Source organism: Notechis scutatus, chromosome 1 (assembly GCF_049901735.1).
Source record: "Notechis scutatus isolate UNSWTSFEM ecotype Mainland chromosome 1, rNotScu1.2, whole genome shotgun sequence".
In the NCBI taxonomy this organism is placed as follows: domain Eukaryota; kingdom Metazoa; phylum Chordata; class Lepidosauria; order Squamata; family Elapidae; genus Notechis; species Notechis scutatus.
In genome coordinates, this window is record NC_142009.1 from 91,946,258 (window position 1) to 91,966,644 (window position 20,387).

A 20,387-nucleotide genomic window follows, 5' to 3' on the forward strand; every position below is an offset into this window, starting at 1 on the left:
GATATCTGCAGCAGCCAGCAGCCGCCTGTCCCAGTATTGTAGAAGCATCAGTTCTGTATCGACTGTAACTTAGTTGGTTTGTAGTAGAATACAAGTAGTCCAGAGGTGGTATTCAGCAGGTTCTGACCAGTTCTGGAGAACCGGTAGCGGAAATTTTGAGTAGTTTGGAGAATTGGCAAATACCACCTCTGACTGGAGATTTTACGGTATCCTTCCCTTGCCACGTCCACCAAGCCACGCCCACAGAACCAGTAGTAAAAGAATTTGAATCCCACCACTGAGATAGTCCTCAACGTACAACCACAACTGAGCCGAAAATTTACATCATTAAGTGAGTTTTGTTAAGTGAGTCACTGCAGTTGCTAAATTAGTAACACAGCTGTTAAGTGAATCTGTTTTCCCCATGGAAGAGGGAAGGACGCAAAAGATGATCACATGGGCCCCGGGACACTTCAACCATCATAAATGTGAGTCAGTTGTCAAGCATCTGAATGTAAATCATGTGACCATGGGGGTGCTGTAACAGTCATAGGTGTGAAAACTGGTCATAAGTCACTTTTTCCAGCGCCGTCATAACTTTGAATGGTCACTAAGTGATCTGTCGTAAGCCGATGACTACCTGTGGTTTAATTTTGAGGAGACAGTACAGTGGATCCTTGAGTCGGGCACAGGCATAAATCCCTGTTTTGCTGTGGATTATTGTCCCATTCCTTGAATGAAAAGTGCAATTTAATGCCAAAATAAAGACTTTTTAAAGAGAGAGAGCGAGGGAGGGACGGAAGAAGGGCAGGGGTGGGATTCAAATTTTTTTACTAACAGTTCTGAGGGCGTGGCTTAGTGGGCGTGGCTATGTGACTGGGTGGGTGTGGCTTTTTTTATTTTGCTTTTTTGCCACACACACCCCCACCCATTTTGGGGAGCTTCCTAGCCTCAGAGGAGTCTCTGGGCAGGGGCGTTTTTGCTCTCCTAAAGCTCCTCTAAGGTTCAGGAATTAAAAAAGCAGAGCATGGGAGAGGCTCACAGCACCCCTCCAAGGTCCGTTTTGGGAGCTTCCTAGCCTCAGAGGAGCCTCTGGAGGGGGTGTTTTTGCTCCCCAAGGCTCCTCTGGGGCTCTGGAAGGCAAAAAATGGAGGGGGGGGCTGAGGTCTTGCCTTCCTGGCCCTCAGCAAGGGGAACTTATGCACAGCTGATTGTTGGGGGGGGGGGGAAACAACTTAGGCGAATGTCAGGCGGGCGGGTATGCGAGCATCGAGCAGGAGGGCAACTGGATCGGGGGCGTGGCCAGCCAGAACTTACTTCCGGTTCGGTGACCCATGCCAAATTCTTGCTACCGGTTCGCATGATCTGGTGCGAACCGGCTGAATACCACCACTGAGGGAGGAATGAGAGAGAAAGAAAGAGAGAACGCCAGGGATTCATCTGAAAGCAAGGATATAAAATGATTGTGTGGATTGGGAGCCACCCAGAATTGGTTGAAAGATGGGTGGCTATATAAATGTTTTAAATAAATAAGGAATAGCAAGTTTGTGAAGGCTGTTAGGATGAGAAAAAATAGAGAGAAGGGAGAGCTTATTTTGTACATTTTGAAGAAAAAGAAATTGTCAGCATATTTAATAGGCAGCAGCCATAGACAGTGATTGATAGCAGGAGTAGAAGGAACTGTTTTGCAGGAAACTCTTTCATCCAGTGTTGGCAAGAAAGAAGTTAAAAGTCACTGCAAATGTACTTTTTTTTTTTTAAAGTTTTTGCCAGTGGTTGGCTTGCCCACTCATGTGTTTTCTTTATTTCACTCTCAGCACAATTTTCTTGGAACAATTAATGTGGTTGATGATTTTATCAAAGGAGATTTAGAACCATGACTTGGCGTAACTCCCTACTTCTGCCAGTCGTGCTGTTTGGAAAGGAGATTTTGTCAACCATATTGTAAGCACCAGAGCTCATTGTCAAAGTTTATTTGATCAAATGATTGAACAGTAGAACTTTTCCTTTAAAAGGCTTGATTAATAACTAATTACTGGATATTCTTACAAAGCTACTGTGGTTGAATCCATTATGCCTGTTGCACAGAATCTGAGAGAAACAGTTTATACCAGGGGTCGCCAACCTTTTGGACTTCAGGGAACACCAAACTCATAATTTTAAATCCCGGGGACCACTAACCGGTTCTGTGAGTGTAGCTTGGTGGTCATGTGACTGGCTGGGCATGGCTTGTATGTAAATATTATAAATATTTATATAAATAATGATTTTTATTTTATTTTAAAAAAGCAACTTTTAGCCAAAATCAGGCAAAGCAGGCAGGTAGATTGAGTTGCTCACAGAATCACAGATTCACTTAGAGATCTGTGTTTCTGCCATCGGATAGCTGAGTCTGTCACAAAAAAATTGCTTGCAAGCAAACTGATAACATTTGCTAGCAAGCAAACTCAAAAAATTAACTCACAACACACCATGTATGTAAATATTGATATATATTTTTATAAAAAGAGAGCAACTTTTACACAAAAGCAGGCAAAGCAGGCAGGCAGATTGAGTTGCTCACAGAATCAGATTCACTTAGAGATCTGTTTTTCTGCCATCGGCTACCTGAATCTGCACTGCTTCAGTCCTAAGGAAGGTTCAGCTCTGCTTTTAAGATCTAAAGATTAGCTAGAAAGCAAGAAATCCAATGATTTCCTGCTTTCTAGCTAATCTAAATGTTCTGGCACAGCAGAACAGCTGATGGTCGGAAAAAGGAAAAATAGCAACTTAGCAGGCAAGTTTGCCAGGTAAGAAGTGAGTGGGTGGGGAGGATTCCTGTGGGCCATGTGGGCAGCGCAGCCTTGTGTTCCTGAGCAGCCTGGATTAATTGCTTTGGGGGGTGCTCTGGGAGTGACATTTCTCTGCAGACCACCAAAATGTTCTCATAGACCACCAGTTGGCCGCAGCCCACCGGTTGGCAACCACTGATCTAGGAGACGTGGAAATCAACTGTGACTTCTGAGATGTGATTCCCCTATTTCAGACCCAGAGAAGAGCAATTGGCAGCTTCCAGTGGGATATTTGATTTGCCAGGAGAAAACTAAACTTGGTCTCCCAATGAAGCAAAAGCAAAAGTCTCTATATGAATCAACTTTGATTACGTATGTCCATAGATATGATGCAAGCCACCAATTACCAGTAGATGGCTTTAAGAGAGATTACCAGATTTAACAGAAGATGGTTAATGAAAGCCTTAGAATTTTCCATGTTGAGAGATACTATATCACAGAGAGATAGATACTGTATGTGCAACAACAGATGTCCATAAGCTGAATCCCTTTATGAGGAAATGTTAAAGCAATTAGCTGATTATTAGAGGCATTGTTATGTACTGGACAGCTTAGCCTTCATCCATCGAAAGTTGTTAGCCGTTATTAGCCATTTTGCAATCTTTATATGACTACAAATTCTTAAGTCTGAGCAAAATATATATATATTCACATGTTCCTCTAAAAGGTTACAAATAGATGCTGCTTTCATGCATTCATACGTAAATAAATTGCTGTGAAAGAGAGCAAAGGGCACCAGCATCTTTTTTGCACATTTGTGTCCTTAAAAGCTACCCTTCCTTTCTCAATATGATTGCCTGCGTCCATTGCCTTGTGACGAAGTTTTTCTTCTATATTATCTTCTGTCTGCATGGGTGCCCTAGTTATTTATATATACACGTTTATTTTGCTGAAATAAAAGGGGTTATTAATGAGCAGTAGCAGCACAATGGACAATGTTTGTACTTATTGAAAGCAGTGATAACACCATATGTTCCTATGCCGAAAACCATATATAAGTAAACAGCAAATCTTCATAAATCATGGCACAAGCAATGACATTGGTACATATTTGAAATATGAAGAGATATAGTTTGTCTAAAGGGTTTATTTGATGTTGCTTCCTCTCTGAAACTATTTCACTGGATATTTTAAAAATGTATTTCAAATAGTAAAATAGTCACTCAGAATCCTGGTTGACTGGAGCAGCACGCAAGCCCCAGCAAACAAATAAACAAACAAGACTAAAACATTGTTAATGCTGCCATATTATTAATGTTGTCAGTATTCGTCTTTTTTTTAGTTTTGCTTTTTTTGTTTGTTTTCTTTTCTTCAGTACTCCAAGCAGATGGTCCAGCTTATTTCAGTACAAGTTCTTTCTTTCCTTGAAAAAGAATAACTGGTTTCACGATGAAACAGACACACAATTAATTCAAATATTGCCTACCATTGTAGTGACTTCTTACACATAGACTTAGATCTACAGAATATACTCTCAATGTAAATGTTCAGCTTCTTTGAATTGTTATGTGTTTTATGTGCTTCAAAAAACTGAGGAAAGCTTTAATTCAAAGATTTGATTTGAAATCAGTTCAGTCAAATCAACCTTTCAAACTGAATTGGAAAATCAAATCGAATGGTTTTCTGACTCAGTCTGAATTGTTCAATTGGACTCGATAAATTATCCCCAAAGATTGACATCAATGGAAAATTCAGCCAAATTGTTTAAGCCGGAGCTCTCAAACTCACGGCCCGCGGGCCGGATGCATCATGCACTGGTCACACCCAGTTTAGCAAAGGGGAAAAAAGTCCCAATACGTCACATGATGATGCCATGACAACGCAAGTTTGGCACACCTGGTTTAAGCACCCTTGATGGTCTGATTTCCTTAATTAATTAAGTCTTAATTAATTAAGTCTTAATTAAGTCTTAATTAAGTCTACACGCAAATAATACCAAAACATGAAACGTGCCTTTGATGTCTTGATTGGAGACAGGTCTCTGTTTCAAGCCAAGCCAATGATCAGAATCAAGGTGGCTCTCCAAAGGAGTAACTCTTTGCACAGGCCAATGGTCAACATGGAATCTTCATGATGTTGAATCCCTGATTTGCATTGACAGTGATGAAGGATGCTTGGATGTCCATGGAGATTCTCAGTCATCCAGGTCATGGTTGTTCCAAAGGTGGTTTTTCAAGAGGCAACTGGACTTTCTGCTTTTTTCTCAGAATACATTTTGCTCCTCATTCAAGAAGTTTCTTCAGCTTCTCCAGAGCTGAAGAAGCTTCTTAGTTGAGAAGAGAAATGTCTTCAAAGAAAAAACCAAAAAATCCAGTTGCCTCTTTAAAAAGCATCTTTGGGACAAGCATGCTTAGAATTACAATCTAACATCATGTTGTCAGTCCTATTCCAATTTTATGGAAAAAAAATAACTCATTGCAGGAGATTCTGTGTTTTTATACAAATACTTTTTAAATCTAAGGCATATTTTACCTAATCAGACAGTCTTACCCAGAGGTCATGTATTTTTTTGCTAACTTTTCAAAAGAGTCCTTAATCTATTAAAGGAATACCTCCCACGCAGAATTTCTAAAAATAAAAACACAGTGTCTCTTGGCTGCAATCTGGCAAGAATATTTTTGATTATTGCCTTGAAATTGATATTCAACAAATATACATTTTTTTCTGCATGAGACAAATAGAATTACAGCAAAACCAGACATTATATAAAGTAGAGAAGAAGTTCATAATATTTTTCAACAAAATGTGGCATGTTTAAATGTATCATAGATTGTTATGTGAGCAAAATTGCGTTTACTGAACCTGTTAATTCTTAGTTCTCCAGGTTATTAAACTGGATTATTTAAACATACTTGTTAGTCCTTACTTCAACCATGTCAAACATGACTTCATGCTCTCTCCAAAACTAAAGACCAAGTCACAGAAAGGCTACATGAAAATGGGGAGCCTATCCATTCAGGTTTTATCACCCCAGTGAATAAGTGAAAAATGAGCAGACATAATTGGTAGGCATGCTGTCTGCAGTGGCACCAACTCGTATCATCTCACTTCATTCATTCATTCATTCATTCATTCATTTCTATCAGCAAGTGCAAAATAAAATAAAAATACAAATGCAAAAGGAAATGGAAGCCTCCTGGCTAGCTTTGGAGAGCTCATATAAAGCTCTCCAAAGCTAGCCAGGAGGCTTCCATTTCCTTTTGCATTTGTATATAAAGGTCAACAAATGATTCATCTGATGATGATCAGAACTTGCCCTGGTACATGAAGATGAATGAATATCAGGGAAAGGGGACTGAATTTTACTACGAAAATAGATCCAGAGGATCTCTTTGCCTAACCATAATGACAATTCTTTGTCAACCATCTCCATAATGTCACTTGCTTATTCCATTCCTGCAATATGATAAGGTTTGTATTTGTGTCCTCATTCTCACCACAATGCACAGCTTGCTAGCATCCTTCCAGGAAGAAGAAGGGAAACATGACTTCAACATCACTTGCTGCAATCACTCTTTTGTTTTCAAATGACCTCCAGCAAACTTGCCAAGCATGAACATAGCAGCTAATTGATGGACAGGGTTGATTGCTTCCCCCTCTTCTATACTTGAAGCAGCTTCAAGTTAAAAACCAGAGGCAGCAACATCAAATGTCTAATGAGACTAATAGAGCAAAAGAATAGCAGCAACAAGATTCCAATTGAATAGTACATTTTACATGACACTGTCTCTGCATCACATAACCTGTGACCCCAGAATTCTGTACAGCCCTTAGAACTAAGGCCCTTCCCTTTATCATATCATAAAGGGAATATATATATTTAATATTACATGTTTTGACAGCAGCAAAAATTGTATTTGCACAGCACTGGAAAAATGAAGAAATACTTACAGAAGAAGATATAATTTAAAAAATGCTTGACTCTGCAGAAATGGACAGATTGACATTAAAGATAAAAGAAAAAGATACAGAATATTTTCAAACATGGGACTTGTTTTACCAATGGTTGGATAATAAGAGGTAGAAATTAGGTACTGGAAAAGTACTATTATGTAAGCAAATTGATCCAGACAATACGCTGCTCACAAAGCACTTACGTATGTAAAGAGAAAATGTATAAATAAATTGTTAAAAAAAAACTAAGGTTCTTCCCCAAATCACCCCTAGAATATAAGGGTAAGTGTGATTGATGGAAAAAAACTACTAAGTATATAAGGATAATAATTAGTCATTGTATTTAATATATTTTGGGTCCGGCTTGGACTACAGTATGTTTTAGAGTGCAATGTTTAGCAAACCACTCAAAGGTGACCTTGGTCTTGAAAGAGTCGAAAACATGTGGCCTATATCATCTACATTTAAATCTGGAGACTATGTCCATAGACTTTTTAAATAGATATACAAGCTAAAAATGCTTCATATTCTAAGGTACATTGCTTTGTGCTAATTTTTCTACTTTTATCGACTGTCCATATTATCAATTTCCATTTCCCTGAACTAGAAAATAAGAAAACAACAAAAATAACTCTGCTTATGGTGGCCATATTATTAGAGCATTATGGAGCACTGGTGGGATTCAAATTTTTTTACTACTGGTACTGTGGCCATGGCTTGGTGGGACGTGGTGTGGCTTGGTGGGAGTGGCTTGGTGGGTGTGGCAGGGGAAGGATACTGTAAAACCTCCATTCCCTCCCCACCCCACTAACCTGCTTTCCAGCTCCATTCTCCTGTGCATGGCAACAAAAGAAGACCCAGCCACTCAGCTGGGACTCGGGAGGCAGAGAATAGATGGGGTCAGGGCCAGTCAGAGGTGGTATTTGCCGGTTCTCCGAACTACTCAAAATTTCCGCTACCGGTTCTCCAGAACTGGTCAGAACCTGCTGAATACCACTTCTGTTATGGAGGTTCTGATAGTCCTTACATACATCCCACATAAAATCCCATTAGATTTTAAAGGGCTTTAGCTGGCATATTTAATTTCTTCCTGCTGAGAAGCGGGGGAAATTAAGCATTGAACAATCCATCCAAAATCCCATTCACTGGGATTCCATATTCTTAATTCTGTACAGGATTCTGACCATTGAGCTGGCAATAGCAACCATTCTTTGAACTGAGAAAAATGTTGCTACCATCCCTATTTATCTCCTTCCAAAAACTGTGTGCCTACAATGGTTGCAGGATATTACGCCAGAGACATATGGACATCTGTAAGCCTTTTGTAAAAAAAAAAAAAAATTTAAATCACAAGCCTGGCTTTCTTGTCTGGATTTTGTAAATGCCCAGCTTTGTGAAACTACAGCAGGTGCTGCTCAATAGCATATTGACACAAAAATTAATGTTTATTTTGAAGGATGCCATTGTGCACTACAGCCAATCACCTATTGTTTCAGCAAACATAGAATTTCTCTCTCCTCCATTTTCCCTGTATGTCTATTTCTGCAGGCATTGGGAAAAGAGAGGCACACAATTTCTGATAATAACTATCAGATTAAATATGGTGCACACATTGAATGTTTTATGGACCATCATGTCTTCATCCTAAAGCTGAAGACCAGCATCATCTCTTTATTCCATAGAAGAAAGTATAAACTATAGAATTTAAAACTGCTCTGAGTACCACAATCTATCAGCAATGTTATTAATAGAAATGAATGTCTCAATAGTGGCTGATTGACAGTTCTTCTGCCAAACAACACTAAGCAAAATCGTTCCAAGACTGAAGCAGTTCTTTTTCACATGGCTCAGATCTGCCAACTTCAAAACCACTTCATATCAAATCCACTGAAAATTTGGTACAGAAAACATTGAACGTGATATGATCAAACAACTAGAAATAGAGGAGGCATATAACAATAGCACTTAGACTTATATACCATTTCACAGCGCTTTACAGCCCATGTAAGTGGTTTATAGAGTCAGCATATTGCCCAACAATCTAGGACTTCATTTTACTGACCTCGGAAGGATGGAAGGCTGAGTCAACCTTGAGCCAGTGAGGATCGAACTGCTGGCAGCCAGCAGAATGAAGCTGCAATACTGCATTCTAACCACTATTCCACCACAGCTCATCCAATTCAGGATCATGATCATAATCTTATCTCTGTATATGTATGCGTACACATACAAACAAGATGCTTTATGATCTCCATATAATTATTTCCATATAATTGTTGAAAACATGTGAAACCTATTCCAACAAGTCCCATGTCAAGCCAACTGATGAGAAAATCCCTCTCAAGATTACACAACGTTTAACAATGTTTCATACGCATACATATATAAATGTAAATGCCTCTCTGCTTACCAGGACAACTGTGACCTGGATGACTGAGAACCTTCATAGTCATCTACTTATGAAAAAGAACATTGAACATTGAGTCAATTGAATAAAACCTAAACTAACAAGAGAAGAAATGAATAGGTGCATTTATGTTAATTGACTACGGAAGCTTCCTTTGACACGCCACTCTTAGTTGGTTGAACCCATGCTGTACAAACACACAGACACACTGTCCTTCCTCTCTCCTATTCCACATCCAGCAAATATAAACGCTTAAAGCTTTTGTAAAGCTGTACATTTCATTACTCTCCCTCTCATTCTCCAGTTCAATTGACATTCTTATCGTTTGTACAATTAAGATGCCTCAGCATGAGAAGATAGTTTTAATATTTACTTTACCCAATCTCCTCCTGGAAATCTCCTCCTCCTGGAAAGAAAATGCTGGGTTGCATTGATCAAATCCCCGTTTTTAAAGCAGGGAATTCTTGGGTGCCCACGGAAAGCAAATGAACAGGCACACATGCAGACACTGTACAGAACTTTTATCAGCAATTTTAAAGAATCCAATACCATTATTATTTGGCCGTGCTTCTATTAGCATTTTAAAAAATGAAGTGGGTGGAAAATTACCATAAAGTTTAAATGGATAACTAAGAAATCCTTGCAACACATTCTGCTGTGCTAGGGAAATGAACCATAAGGTCGGAATATATGCTAGTCTAAAATTCTTCTCCACAATTAAAAAATAACCTAGAATGGCCATTGGGTGCACTTCCCTACAGGGATCACAAAGAAATCATGCTCGAAGCACAGTTTGTTGTAGATAATGGATGTGCATCTTTTGTATTCCAGGGCAGGCGATTTATTAAATATATACATAAATAAATACATAGTTAATTGATGCGGTTAATGATAAAGCAAGAGATTATCTAGAACTCAAACATTGTAACATACAAGATTGTAATATATCAGATCAGACCATTAAATCATACAGACCAATGTAGGTTAGACCAGGAATGAAGCCATCCTTGTAGTATCAGGGGATCCTTTGTCTATACATATGGTTACCTGAAGAGCTGTTTGCTACGCAATCCCAGAATGAAAAAAAAGCTCATTCTTGAAAGCTATTATTAAATGGACAATTTAGATAGTGACCTGGGCTTCACCATTAGTTCATTGCGGCATCCTGTCTTCTGCTGTAGTTGGACCCAGCTTGGGAAATCTGAACATACGGTAGCAGCCATGCTATTTTCACAGGACAATTAGAGCACATCAATGAAGGAAAATATATGTGTCCTGAGATAACATTGTGAGATCTGATTTGGGTCGGTCACTGGGACCTGAGAATTAGTCTTTAGTCTTTTTAATCTTTAGTTACTGTAGACCACAATTTATGGAACGCCCTGGACCTCATTCTATCTGCTGGAACATGAAGTGCCGTCTGTTATTGTGTTCTAAGAAAGACAAATTCTTGTCTAATTTTCCATATCTATCTCCGCTTAAGTTATTGCTCCATGAACACAGATATCCTGGTGAATGAGTTTTTGGAACATAGAACCAGAAGATTCTCTGGAAAAAGAATGTGGAAGCCACTGGTCTGCTTCGAAACTCTTAAATAAGTCTTTCCTAACGTTTCTGTGAACTGGAAATGTCAATGATTAAAACAGAGACCTTTTGCATTCCCCCAAGCTATGGTCTATTGAGCTGTGAAAATTATGTAAAGGGATGCCCTCTAGACATATTTGTCCACAACTTCCATAATTCCTAGAGAAGACAGCAAAAAATATCTACAGGCAAAAGGCAAAATGTGGAGATATTTGCTGGAGTCAAATTAAATGAGTCTTCACATACTTTCATCTACATTGCTTAAGAATCCTATTGATTAAATCAGTTGACTTAAAAAACTGTATTAAATATATTTCAGTCGGAAACATTTCTGTTTTTATGTCTGCATTAATAACATTAATATATTTACACATTTGAGACTGCAAGGGGAAAATAATATTCATGTATAAAAGGTCTTCAAGTCCTTATGGTTTTTCTGCTTCTTCTTTAGGTCTCCTTTCACCTGGTTTGGTTGAAATGTACTAATTTATACTGACTGAAATCACACACGAGAACTTTTCACTCATCCGAACAGACTGATATCTCATTAAAGGTTCTCAAAACCAGTTTGTGCGCTTCACCTAAAAATTCTCTTTGATACCATCATGCTTTTGCTATTGCTTAAATTGATTGCTAGGGGCTGACCTAATATTAAACGTGGCTTCTTTACTACTAGCCAATAGGTAGAAAAATAGATTTTCTAAGTGTCAGAATCCTCCAGAAAGCCATTTTACAATCTAGAAAAACAATAGTGTGCCACCCACGCTAGTTTTTACAAAGACAAGGGTGGCTCGTGATCAAGCCAAGTGAATACGAACACAAGAAAGGCTTGGTGCGCATGTTGCTTTAATGCCAAAAAACAAACAAACCCAAGAACATTTCAACCAAAAAGAAAAAAGAAGAGGGAAAAACCGCTAAGATCATTGGGGGTGGGGAGGAAAGTTCCACGAAAAGCAAACATAGAACAGGATGTCAGGAGAAAAAAAATAATCCAAAATTAATATGAAGACAATGACTGTTTGAGGTCAGTTCAGGTTCATAAACAAAACAAAAACTTCAATCTTCTGTCAAAAAGGACCAGAAAAAAATGGAAGAGGTCAGATGGTTCCCCCTTACCACCATCATCTTTGCAGTATTTGTCCATCCAATGCCATGCGTCACCTCACAGATTTCAAGCTTAATATCCTTTTTAGCGCATAAAACTACCAACCCCTTTTCTTATCCATCCTTTCTCTCTTTTCAGATTAGAGGTTTTTTTTAATTTTGGAATATAGTGTACTCATGGACTTTAATTGGTTAGTTATCCTAGGAGCTCGATGGCCTGTGGATAAGCGAGATAGCCAAATATTCTTCACACAGCAAATGAAAACACAGCACAGCATTGAATGTATTGAACCTTAAGGGGAGAAAGCAAAAGCTAAAAAAGGAAACAAAAGCTAAAATGGAAACTGTGACTTAAGACAGACACGGGGACATGAAAGGTGTTCTGATCTTGTAATATACATTTTTTTTTTAAAATTAAACCACCCAGAGTCACTTAGGTGAGATGGGTGGTGTAGAAATGTGATCAATCGATAAGTAAAAGTTTAAAAATTCACATCCTTTTTTCATGATCATCTATACCAGTGCCAGAATAAAACTTAGCCTTATTCAGACATGCTGAATGTGCTTTGTTGAATTGGGGCTCTTTGGATGAATGTGTTGACAATGAAACTGAGGTCAGTCACTTGTGAAATCTATTTATGCCCACAGGGAAGAGGCATGTGGTTGACTGTCCAGCTTGCCCATGCTTGATTGCAGAAAGGTCTTTGCGCTACAGAGGCAAGCAAATGATCCTTCTGATATACGAAATGTTACAGGAACGATTAGGGCTATTTTTACCAACTCTGCCCAATTTGGGCAGTGAATTTTCTCCCTCCAATGCCCACCCTACACTAGAACTACCAGCAGCTGTCTATTGCTCAATAATAGTTCAGGATAGAGCCCTTGAATCAACTTGCAACCCAGGATTACGCTTCGGCTTTCTTTCTGGAAGTCGCTCAATAAATGGATAGATTGATTTTTCCTAAACTTGCAAGTTGCTCAGGTTTGGCTGAACTAGACCAGGTCATTACTTTGTTGAGGGGAGGCAGACTGAGCCCAGAGAAGATACCTGCTCAAGTCCCTCACCTTTTCCCTCACTATAGTGCCCCCAGGTGGGGAGGCTGGTTCTGACTATACCTTGGTAGGATCAAGAATTCTATGTGCTTAATATTTTGAACCACAGTAGATACTTTTCTTTCTTGTAACCAGGGCTTCCCTTCATATTATAGGAGTGTGAAGACACCAGTTGGTTTGGCAGCCCAGACCAGAAAAAGGGGTTAGTCCATGGAGTCCAAAAAGGTAAGTGTATCTCATGCAAAACACTATGAATTCCTTCCACATATATAATTCATTGATACAAGACCTGGTTATGATTTCTAGATCTGTGATCTAAAAGGTATTAGATACATTTAATAGGACAGCTCTAGATGCAGTTTCTTCAAGTTCAGAAGCATTGCACCTCAGAATAGTCTATACACTCTGTGGTAATAAATATACTTCTTTATGTATGTTTATATTCACAAGTATTCATTTTAGAGAGGTAGAATTTAAAATGGATGCTATAGAATTTTTAGCAGAATCTTATGATTTGACTTTCATTCATATATGGTAAGGATAGCCTACAAATCCTGAATAATATGTACAACATCCATTCTGGCCGTTATTTTTTTCTCCTTGTTTAATTCAGCTCACATGAAACCCAATATTTTCTCCTTTTTTTACACTATCTTAAGGGGAAGAAAACTTTAGATTTTGTTTATGGCATTAAACATCTTGGAATAATTATATTAAGGCTTCTAGAAGCATTCAGGGAGGAACCTGTAAATCTTATCTAGCTGACTTCTATGGATATAAAACTAGGATTTCCAGTGTGAAATGTCTGCTTTATTGGTCCTGATCTGAAATCATGTACCCTGACAAATGAAAATTCATTGAATCTAAGCATGAACCTGGTGCTTTTGTTCCATTAGAATGAGATAAAATTTCCACATTAAACCATTAAGCTTTTTTTTTTTAATGAATGTATGAAAGCATTTGTTGGTCCATATTCCCACCACAAGGAATAAAAGACATAGATTCTTGATTAGAATTTGTTACAGAATTACTCTTCAGGGACTTGGTAACTCTTCATTTTCTACTAGATAATCTTTCTTTGCATAATTAGCCCCCCTAATTAACCTCCATATTCCAAGATAGGCATTCTTTAGTGAGTTTCTGTTAAGTTCTTCAGTACTACCATCTACAGGAACAACAGTAGTATTTCTTTCTTCTCCAGTGCTGCCCATCTCTTCTGTGCTGTGCTGTTTGTTTTCATCTGCTGACTCGTTCATTATTGGATCTCCAGATTCTGCCTCCTTAGGCATCTCCTCCATTGAAAAGGGTGGTTGACCTCCGTCACAGTCTTTCTTCTCTTCTTCTCTAAGTTCCTCTTCCAGATCTTCATAATTACTCTGTTTCCTTGTCTCAATAAACTTGACCACACAATACGTGATGGAGCCTATAGTGTTTACTACCACGCCTACTATGAACAGCTTTGTGGGTTCCACATCATTGAACGCTACCATACCAACTGTGATGGTTGCAATGCTCTTCACAACACCAACAAAACTAGTGGTTACAGCTGAGTTAATGTAAGTGCAATGAAGGGTTGTAAAATTCATGGCACAGCCCAATAAGACACAGGCAAAAAAGATGAATGTCATAAGGGGATCTTTCCATCCTGGGAACGACCAGATATTGATAGCTTCCATGCTGGCAAAGGCAAATAGGATGAGAAAAGGTGTGGCTGAAACTGCAATGGCATATTGGGCTGTCAGAGGCCCGTAATCGCTATCTGCACTCATTTTTTGAATCACCACCAAATATCCTGCATGTACCAACACAGCCAGAACTCCAGTCACATACCCAATGGGATCACCAGTCAGGTCACCTGCACCTGCCAATTTTGAAAGAAAGAGAGAGAAAATTAAATACACTTTAAATATATTTTGTCATTGTTATATAAACTACATCAGTAGAAGATAGGCTTTAATGAGCTATTAGCTACAAGTGTTTTAGGATACATGGAATAAACTGCTAAGAACTATCATCAATTTACTTGGGAACTGCTTGGGAATAATTTCCTCAACACTGTCCAACTATTTATGAAGTTTGCACTATTATTACTATTAATCTTCTCATCACTCCTTATCACTCATCCCCTTCCACTTGTGACTGTATGACTGTAACTTTGTCACTTGTATCCTTACGATTTATATTGACTGTTTCCTAGTAGGATTTGATTGTTGATTGTACCCTATGACTATCATTTCGTGTTGTACCTTATGATTCTTGATTAATGTATCTTTTCTTTTATGTATACTGAGAGTATTTGCACCAAGACAAATTCCTTGTGTGTCTAACCACACTTGGCCAATACAGAATTCTATTCTATTCTATTCTATTCTATTCTATTCTATTCTATTCTATTCTATTCTATTCTATTCTATAAATATATCTGGCCAATGCTGGAAAAAAAGTTGAACTAGAAAAGTTTTGAACAAATCTGATAAGGGAAACTTTATATTCCTGTATTAATTTATGAATGTTCTGCTTTCAGGAAAGGCAATAAAACTTTTTCTTTTGGTGATTACAGTTCCAAACATCCTTAGTCAACAGAACCAATGCAAAGATCAGTGATAATGGAAATGTTTGTTGAAAAGATCTATGGGATAACAATCTACTCTTATTCTACATACTGACAACCATTCATCAAATTTATCTACCGATAACTGAAATAAGGTACGGCATGAGTAAAGAGAATCCAAAATGCACAACCTATCAGAAATAGACTGCTTCAAACTCAAAAATGAATCATAAATTATAGAAACCAGATTCTGAAGCTGCGTCCATTCTTAGACATAACTTAATTTTGCAGAGCTAATACCAATTAGGATTTATTTTGAATGGTAAACTATGTATGGTTTAAGAATGTTAGATTGAGGCACAGCAGTGACTATCTGGATTAGGGTTATTATTGTGAATATTAATTTTTTTTATTTTACCTTAATCCAACTTGTAGAGATAATACTCTTAAAGCATCATTGGAAGCCCTAAATCAGGCAAAGCTAATCTGTACACAGGTATTGCTTAGAATCATCTTTAAATTATTTTACTGTTCCAATGATTTGCAAGAAAATTCAATGTAGAAGTGTCTGCACAATGAGGATTAATTTTTCTCTCATTTAATGGGCGTGGTGTTATCCAATGGAACAGAATACTGTTCAGTATTCAGGTTAGATAAAGAGGAGAATTTCACCAACTTTCCAAAATTAAACTACAAAATTTACTCCAATAAGATGAAAAGATGATTCTCTCTCTCTCTTTTTTTAGGAATTAGTCAAATTTAAGACATAAAATTTTCTCTGTTGCTCTCAGTTTAATAACAATAATTCAAATCCAACAATAATCAAACATAATTGCTTTAATATTAAACATTAAAAACAATATAACAATTTAATAAGAGGGAGTGATATTTTTTAAAAGCTGCTTAAAACCAATCAAAACTAACTATAAAATAAGCTGTAGTCATGATGGCTATGAAATGCTTCTCGTATCTGAGGCAGCATTTCTGAACACCAGCTGCTAAGAAATAACAAGAAAGGACTATTGGCCACATGTCCTATTTGTGATGGCCCCAGAAGCAGCTGGTTGGCTACTATGGAAACAGAATTGTGGACCAGATTGGCTCTTTGATCTGATCCAACATGGCTATTATGTTCTTATGACTGTAATTAAGAATTAAAGCATAGGAGTGAGCAGAATTTCCTTCAAGTGGAAAGGTTCCCCTCTCTTCATTTGGTCGGATTATCAAACTAGAGACACAGAATCAAAAGTTAGAGGCAAAATCAGGACATTTTTTGCTACTGCTGTATAGGAAAAAATATATATAAAAAGACAGCACAGATAATCTCAGTAATACAAAGAGATGTTCACAATTGTATCCGGAGACCTATTTCAAATACTTCTCATTGCTGGGTATTTCTAAGGAAGCATAGCATAACTATAGCAGTATATCCGTAGATAACACGTACCAGCAAAAAAAAAAAAAAAAACACCCTAAGCATAAAAAAGAGCTTCAACAATGAAACTGTGTTTTGTATCTTTCCTTTTCTTATTATTTCTTTTAAAAATACAAATAAATGAAAATATCTAATAACGTTCGTTTAGAACAGTTGTGAAAACAATACCACTTGGGAGCAGGTAGACTCAGTATTGATATTTACAAAGATCTTATATCGCAGAAACATACGTGGAAAATTTAGTTATCTACTATTGTTGCTTCAGAATGTAGTCAGATCTGTTTAGAGGGTGCATGTTTAGTTAGTTGTTAGTGATCAAATTTTCACAAATTTCCAGGCAAAACAAAAATATTGTGTCTCCATTAGAAAATAAATACAAACCCTCTTTTTAATAATGATAACAATAACAAGAGGATGTCACTTAGAACTGCCTGGACATTTTATTCATTTATATTCAGCTCAGACCTTTTTTATGTCAACCTAAAAGCAACAGGCAATCAACCCAAGATTTTAACATTACTGTATGTTTGAATCCCTCACCCGCCTCGCTGTACTTTGCACCAGAAAGTGTGGTAACTCAATTATTGCCTCCTCCATCCCTCCCTGCCCTTCTATTAAGGTGATGATAATAGACTTTAATTAAGGATTATAGAAGCAATGACACTGCCCAGGAGATCCATGATGCAGCTTTTCACAAGAGTTTCTTCTCATCCTTGGCAAAAGCTTGTAATGTGACAGAGGAAGTTAGGCAGCTTTAAGTAACAAGGAGGATGAAGAAGGGGGGAAAAGCAGAATTGGGGAAAACCAGCTGGATCACTTCAAGTATCAGCTCTTCTGTACAAAAAGTAACATCCATGAAGGATAAGAATCATCCATAATCCATAACTGCTACTATTATTTGTGGGAAAGTATATTTTGTTATGAATTAAAAGTTGTTGTACCCACCAGTGTGTATGTATGTGTGTGTGCGTGTATGTATGTATGTGTATATATATATATATGGCAAGCAAAAAACAACATGTGACTGCTTCAGCCTTCATAAGCTGAAGGATAAATGAGCATTTATCATGTGAGAAAAAGCACAGGGGAACCCCATAAACTTTAATTATTGAAAGACAGAGGAAGTGTGCTATGAGCTGGTATGGAATCAAAAGCAGAAAGTAGCACAGCCAAAGTAAGGTTAGAAATGGACAGCTTCACACAGTGCATTATTGCATTTTTAGCCAGGATATATCTAAGGCTATAGAAGGAGGGAAGGCAGGTCACTTTACCTTTAGGTTTGTGCACGCAGCTGTATATATTAAGCATTTCTATTTGCCAGGAGCCAGTAACTGAATGGCCTTCATATCTGCCCCATGCATTTGGTTCACATAGGGTTGTGCCTTCTAAGCACATAGGGTTGCGCTTAGGAAGCAGCAGGTACCAGAAGACCTGAAGTCTTGCCAGCAGAATATGGGGGAGACCAAAAGAAGACTCTGCTAATTGTATGGTAGCTTTGGGAGGAGGCACGATGGGGAAAAGCAAAGGCCAGGACTTTGATGGTTTGCTCTTCATATCCCAAAGTACCAATCAAAGCCTTAAAATGTGTAGAACGGAGGCTGTAAGGTTTTTTTTGGGGGGGGGGAGGTAGAATTAGGTGAGAAAAAAGGGGTCTAAAGCATGTGGAGTGTGAACAGCACCTATCCTGGTAGGAATGGAAGAGAATTTAAAACAACCCACAAGAAAGGACATCAGGACGCAAAGATATGAATTATGAGAAGACAGACTGAAAAATTAATGGGATGGGGGAGGGGAAGAATACTTGTTGTTGAGCACAACAACTATGAGGTGGTTGGTCTAGAGCAGTGGTTCCCAACCTTTTTTTCGCCCCGCACCCCTAAAGAAATTTCACTCGAACCTCGCACCCCCTGAAATTTAGACTTTAGGAACTACTGAACGCGTTAAATATATGGTAGGATTGAATCTTTTCAGCTATGTATGTGACGGCCACTAAATAACGATACTTAACTCTAAAATGAAAACAAAGTTAATCTATTGCATAATAAATAAAAATGCCAACATATAGCCAATATCCTATTATTTACCTGGACTTTTCTCGCATCCCCTGGAATATCGTCTCGCACCCCCAGGGGGTGCGAGCACCCCAGGTTGGGAACCCCTGGTCTAGAGTCCCATAGGAGTGTAATAATAAACCAGGGAAACCTGGAAGGGGTAAAACATAACTGGTGGGAGCAGGGGAAGGGGAAAGCAAATGAAGATTTAAGAGGGGGAATTGGAGTGCTGGTGGGGTGATGGTAGGTTGAGCAGAGAGAGAGAGAGAGAGAGAGGTGGAAGGTGAGATGTATGTGCCAAGGTTTGGGGTGGGAGCAAGTATGAAAAGAATGACAGGAAGGGGGATTATATGGAGGGGCAATAGTGGAGGGAGGGGGGGAGGGCCGGGAGAAGGGACAGAGCAGGAATTACAAGACTCCTGGTGCAAGGAAGGGGAGCTGGGCTGCCGAGGAGCCGCGTGGAGCCTCTTCCTCTGGCTCGCACTCACCTGCCAGAGCAGCCCCGCAGGTGGTGATAAGGACGGCCACCGACACCCCGAGGGAGGGGATGCCGTTCTTGAGCACCAGGACGCCGATGAGGAGGGTGACGAGGGGCAGGCAGCGCTTGAAGACCACGTACATGGGCAGGCTGAGCCCGCGCAGGGACCAGAGGGTGAGGCTGGACTGCAGCGTGGAGAGGAGCGTGGCCCCAGCGAAAGCGCGCCCCAAGCTGAAACTGAAGGGCGGCATTTGTAGGGCGCCCCGCCGCCGCAGCACCTCCAGGCTGAGCGCCGCCGTGGAGCTGGTCAGGCACTGCAGCACCGTCAGAAAGGTGAAGTGGTAACGGTTGAGGAGAAACTTCAGCAGGATGTTGAGCGAGCCGGAGAAAACCCCGTGCGCCACCGCCACGGAGATGCCCAACGCGCGGCCCCGGCACAGCTGCATGCTGCCCCCCCACCAACACACACACACAACACACACACACCCCGGCTCCTAACCGCCCAAGCCGTCGGCGCTCCGCTCCCGCCTCTTTCTCTCTCTCTCTCTCTCTCCCTCAGGCACGGGAAAGAGCAGCGCTCCTCTCCTGGCTGGGAGCCTCCGGGGGTGCCAGGGGGCTCCGCGCCTGAGCAGCTTTCGGAAAGAAGCAAGAGACAACTTTGCCGGCAAGCCCCCGAGCGCAGCCGCTTGACGGCGGAGGGCTTAGCGGCGGAAGGGGGACGGTCGGTGATCAATCGTGGTGGGCGGCAGGGGGGGCAGGATCCGCTGGGAAATGTCTCCGCAGATTCGGCCACCGGCAGCCTACCAGATCCCCCAGCTGCTGTTGCTGACGCAGAGGGGGGCTGGGTGCCCCGGCGCTTCCCATTACCTTAATGAAACGGGGACAATCGGAAGAGCGTATTGGCCGCGCTTCCCACTTGACCCGCTGAGATTGTTCTGGCTTTTATGAATCACGGGTCTGCTTTGTTCCTGGAAGAAAAAGGAAGGAGAGGAAGAGTGGAGCTGAATTTTTTTAAAAAAA

At 39.6% G+C, this 20,387-nt stretch overlaps 1 protein-coding gene across 1 annotated transcript; it reads right to left on the minus strand.

Annotated features, from left to right (window-relative positions):
• Nucleotides 1–13,654: 13,654 nt before the first annotated feature.
• On the minus strand, nucleotides 13,655–19,813 carry SLC35D3 (solute carrier family 35 member D3). Its single transcript, XM_026666025.2, has 2 exons — nucleotides 19,378–19,813; nucleotides 13,655–14,713 (listed from the first exon to the last, which is right to left on the minus strand). Exons 1-2 carry the CDS (start codon nucleotides 19,811–19,813, stop codon nucleotides 13,887–13,889), a joined length of 1,263 nt encoding a protein of 420 aa, XP_026521810.2. The 3' UTR covers nucleotides 13,655–13,886.
• Between the last annotated feature and the right edge of the window lie 574 nt (nucleotides 19,814–20,387).

Coding starts and splice junctions, on each gene's coding strand:
- SLC35D3 (XM_026666025.2), bottom strand. CDS start 19,813: ATGCAGCTGTGCCGGGGCCGCGCGTTGGGCATCTCCGTGGCGGTGGCG. Junction 14,714..19,377: donor CTGCGGGGCTGCTCTGGCAG/GTGAGTGCGAGC, acceptor CAAAATTGGCAG/GTGCAGGTGACCTGACTGGT.